General features: G+C 59.6%; 1 protein-coding gene across 1 annotated transcript; it reads left to right on the forward strand.

The window, feature by feature from the left end:
- The first annotated feature begins 546 nt into the window (after nucleotides 1-546).
- Nucleotides 547-2,467, forward strand: SP5 (Sp5 transcription factor). The gene is made up of 2 exons (XM_063161369.1): nucleotides 547-864; nucleotides 1,415-2,467. Exons 1-2 carry the CDS (start codon nucleotides 814-816, stop codon nucleotides 2,465-2,467), a joined length of 1,104 nt encoding a protein of 367 aa, XP_063017439.1. The 5' UTR covers nucleotides 547-813.
- The last annotated feature ends 1,820 nt before the right edge of the window (nucleotides 2,468-4,287 follow it).

Genomic DNA, 4,287 nt, shown 5'->3' on the forward strand with positions numbered 1-4,287 from the left:
CGAGTCAAATCGAGGGCATACCCCTCAGCCTCGGGGGAAGGGCGGGCGGAGGGAGGGAGCGGGGAGGAACCACCGACAATTACTCCAGGGAAGTTTTACGGCTGGGATCGACCAGTCCCGACCAGGTGAACTCCATGTGCTATGTTACCTTCAGTCTTTAAACACTATCAGAGGAATCCGGAGGCAGATTCCTCGAGCGATAACAAAGACGCGTTGTCACTTTAGGACTCTGCCACAAATTTAATTGGAAAAAAAAAAAAAAGAAAAAAAAGAGGGGGGATCCAGTGTCTTGCACATCCAACGCGAGGGTCTCTAGGCGGTAAGGGGTCCTTTGATCAAGAAAATCCAATTATTTGTGTATATACATTTCCCACATAGTGATTACTTCATTAATTGTCCCGCCTTTATCTCCTCCCTTCCCATCCCCCCTAATAATCAGTTCTTTTATCCAGACCAACAAACACACCATAGGAGCTTTGTGGATTCAAAGGATTTGCTTTCGCTTCTGAAAGAGCCGCTATTCTTTGATGATTGGGTAGCGGCAAACTTCAAAGCCATAAATCTTCCCTCTGACTGGTTGGCGGCCCGGCAAAGTCCTTATCAAATTCTTGGAGGTGATCCTGGCGCAGTCAGACAGTCCGCGGAGATCGCGCAGCGCGGGGGGGTGGGACGCGCACGGAGGCGAAGAGATCAGAAGGAAGGGGAGAGAGAGGGGGAGAGAGAAGGAAACTGGGCAGCTTCTCGTCTTCCCCTTGGCGTCCTCATGCCTCGGCAGTGCCCCGGCGCCTTCCCTTCGCCCCGGGCGCAGTAGCCATGGCCGCGGTGGCAGTCCTGCGGAACGATTCCCTCCAGGCTTTCCTCCAGGTCAGTACCCGCACCCGGTGTTCCTCGAACTGCGCCGAGTCCCACGGTTGTGACCCACATTGCGCGGGGGCAGCTGGCGTCAGCCGCCTCCCTCCCGGGGCTTTTCCCGGCGGGCGGCCCGGAGAGGTAGGTGGGGACCCTGCGGTGGTAGGAGGCCGGGCTCGGGCTTCTCGGGCTTGGAACTTCCCTCTCCCGCTAGCAGCCCGTCAGTAACTCCAGGCAGTGCTCCGTGGCAAGGGGTGTGGGGGGCGCGGGGGCTGCCTCCCTGCCCACAGCGGCTGCTTCCCCGGCCAAGGAGCGGCGGCGGGGCCGGCAGCGCCGGCCGCAGGCGGGACCGGTCTCTGGGCGGAGCGGGGGGGCCGGGCACGTCCTGCCCTCTGGGTTCGCATTGTTTTGGGAAAGTTTACCGGCCGTGCGGGGAGCGGCGGGCCGGCCCCAGCCGCGCACGGGCAGTGGTGCGGGAAGTTTCTCGCAGGCCGGTGTCTGCGGGCGGCAAGTAACGCGTTCTCTTCCCTCCTTCCCTTCTCCCCTCCCTCCCGTTCCTGCGCAGGACCGCACCCCCAGCGCCTCCCCAGACTTGGCCAAGCACTCGCCCCTGGCTCTTCTGGCCGCTACTTGTAGCCGAATCGGGCAGCCGGGCGCAGCGCCCTCGGATTTCCTGCCGGTCTCCTACGACCCGACGCTGGGATCCCCCTCTAGGATCTTCCACCCGTGGAGCGGCGAGATGCCAGCGCACTCCCCGGGAGGGCTGCCGCCGCCGCATCCCAGCTTGGGGTTGACCCCTCAGAAGAACCACCTGCAACCCTCCTTCGGGGGTTCTCACGAACTGCCCCTCACCCCCCCGGCGGACCCCTCCTATCCCTACGAGTTCTCCCCCGTCAAGATGCTGCCCTCCTCCATGGCCGCCCTGCCGTCCAGCTGCCCGCCCGCCTACGTCCCCTACGCCGCCCAGGCCGCCCTGCCGCCCGGGTACTCCAACCTGCTGCCGCCCGCCCAGCCCTGCCGGCAGCTGTCGCCCAACCCGCCGCCCGAGGACATCCCCTGGTGGAGCATCCAGCAGGCCAGCGCCCCGGGCGGCTGCGGCCACCGCTTCCCCGCAGCGGCGGCGCTGCCGCGGAGCCTGGTGCTGGGGCACTCGGACTTCGCTCAGTACCAGACGCAGATCGCCGCCCTGCTGCAGACCAAGTCTCCCCTGGCGGCAACGGCCAGGAGGTGCCGCCGCTGCCGCTGCCCCAACTGCCAGTCGGCCGCGGGCAGCGCCCCTGAGGCGGAGCCGGGCAAGAAGAAGCAGCACATCTGCCACATCCCCGGCTGCGGCAAGGTGTACGGCAAGACCTCGCACCTGAAGGCGCACCTGCGCTGGCACACGGGCGAGCGGCCCTTCGTCTGCAACTGGCTCTTCTGCGGGAAGAGCTTCACCCGCTCCGACGAGCTGCAGCGGCACCTGCGGACTCACACGGGCGAGAAGCGCTTCGTCTGCCCCGAGTGCGGGAAGCGCTTCATGCGCAGCGACCACCTGGCCAAGCACGTCAAGACCCACCAGAACAAGAAGCTGAAGGCGGCGGCGGACGGCGTCAAGCGGGAGGACAGCCGCGACCTGTGACCGCCGGGATAGCCGGCGGCTGCTGCCTCCGCGGGCCGAGCCGAGCCGCGGCGGGACCCGGGCCGGGGGGCGTTTCTCCGCCGGGGGCCGGGCGGCGGGGAGAGGGCGGCTGGCTCTCGGACTCTCGCCGGGCACGGCGAGCAGTACCCCGGCTGGGGGCGGCCCCCGCGGACCCTCAGGCCCGGGACTGGACGCTCATAGGGCCCCGGGGCCGTGGCCGCCCTGGAGCGCGGCTGAGGGGGGGAGCCGGGCGCTGGGGCACGAGCGGGCCGGCCGCGGGGGTGAGGTGACAGCGCCGGTGTGGCCGTGCTGGGGATCGGCCTTCGTGCTTTCAGGGTAACAGACTGAAGTTTTGTGTACAGGTTATTTAATAGTTACGTTTGAATACACGTGTTCCCCTCCGTCTTCGACCCCGCGCGGGGTCTAGCATGAGATGTTTCTGTAAAGCGACCCGCGACCGCAGCGTGAAATAAATACGTTCACACCGGGGTCAGCAGGGACGGTCCCGCCGCGTCGGTCTCGTTTGATCCTTTCCCGGGGGCCCCGCGCGCGGCCGCCGCCTTCCCGCCATTTCCCGCTGGTGCGGCGGGCCCGCTCCGGCCCCGGCTCCATCGCGGCGGCCGAGCGGAGCTCAGCGCACGGTGACCCCAGAGCTGCTCATGGTAAACACCTTTAAAATACCGGGAGTTGCTTCGGACGGGTGTGTCTGTTGGCTTTGGTTGGTGGCTTGGGTTTGGGTTTAGGTTTTTTAAATTATTTTCAATATTTTGTTTCCCACACATGAAGCCGAAGGAAAAAAGAGAAACACATGGTGTCAGTACTGGGAATGAACATGCAGGTCAAGTTCTAAGACCGGGATTTATATTTGTGCAGAAGTGGACAGCGGTCAGTGTTAGTGATGCCCCTTCTCAGAGAGGTCCAGGCCAGAGGGCCAGCCCCAGGCAGCCACTGCCAGCCTGAGCTCCTGTGGCACAGCAGAGCTAAAGCATGCTTCCCGAATGTTAACTTTCTGTAAAGCTGCACGGTTGAGGGGCTGAGATACGTGTTACCCTGCCAGTACACAAAATGGCAGTCACTGTCCTGCAAAGGGGAAGACCCTTGGCACTAAACTGTGTTTAGAAGTATCTAGTAGATAGTGACAGCCTTTAGGGTTTCTTATCTCTCGCTGGGCATCACGTAAGTATGGACATATTTCTTTTAAAATAATAACTTTTCTTACTGCAGCGAGATTCCTATTTATTTTTTTAATTGAAATCTATGTAGCCAAACAAGCTGAGCAATCTGATCAGTGATTTGCTGAATTTTGCATTCTAACATTGAGAATTCTGCTTATTTGCTCCTTATATTTTTACAAAATCAGCTTTATTTTCTGATTACCTAATGAGATAGTGAAATAAAAAGTGCCTTCAAAACTTCACCAGGACTAATCTGGAACTGTTCAGCTTCAGGTGAGATCCTCTGGTGCCGGTGCCAAGCAAGCTTTGGCACAGCTGTCTTGGTAGAGATACACTTTGCCATGGACTTCTGAATCAAGAAAAAATACAGCCCAATAGTGTTTGGAACGACAGGACATGTAAAACGAATGTGTTTGTATGTATGTCAAATACCACCAAGAATCTCTTCTCCTGGGGAATAATGAGATGAGACAATAGCACGAGAACCCTCGTATCTGAAGTAATGAGAAGTTAAAGGACAGTTACCATGGTACGGGTCATTAACAATATTTTAATATTTATTATTCTGAATTAATTTCCTACACCATGTTCTTAAGGTCAACTTACTGAATTAATAATCATAAGCAGCTATCTTCTTTTCTACTG

This window comes from Melospiza melodia, chromosome 8 (genome assembly GCF_035770615.1).
Source record: "Melospiza melodia melodia isolate bMelMel2 chromosome 8, bMelMel2.pri, whole genome shotgun sequence".
Taxonomy (NCBI): Eukaryota; Metazoa; Chordata; class Aves; order Passeriformes; family Passerellidae; genus Melospiza; species Melospiza melodia.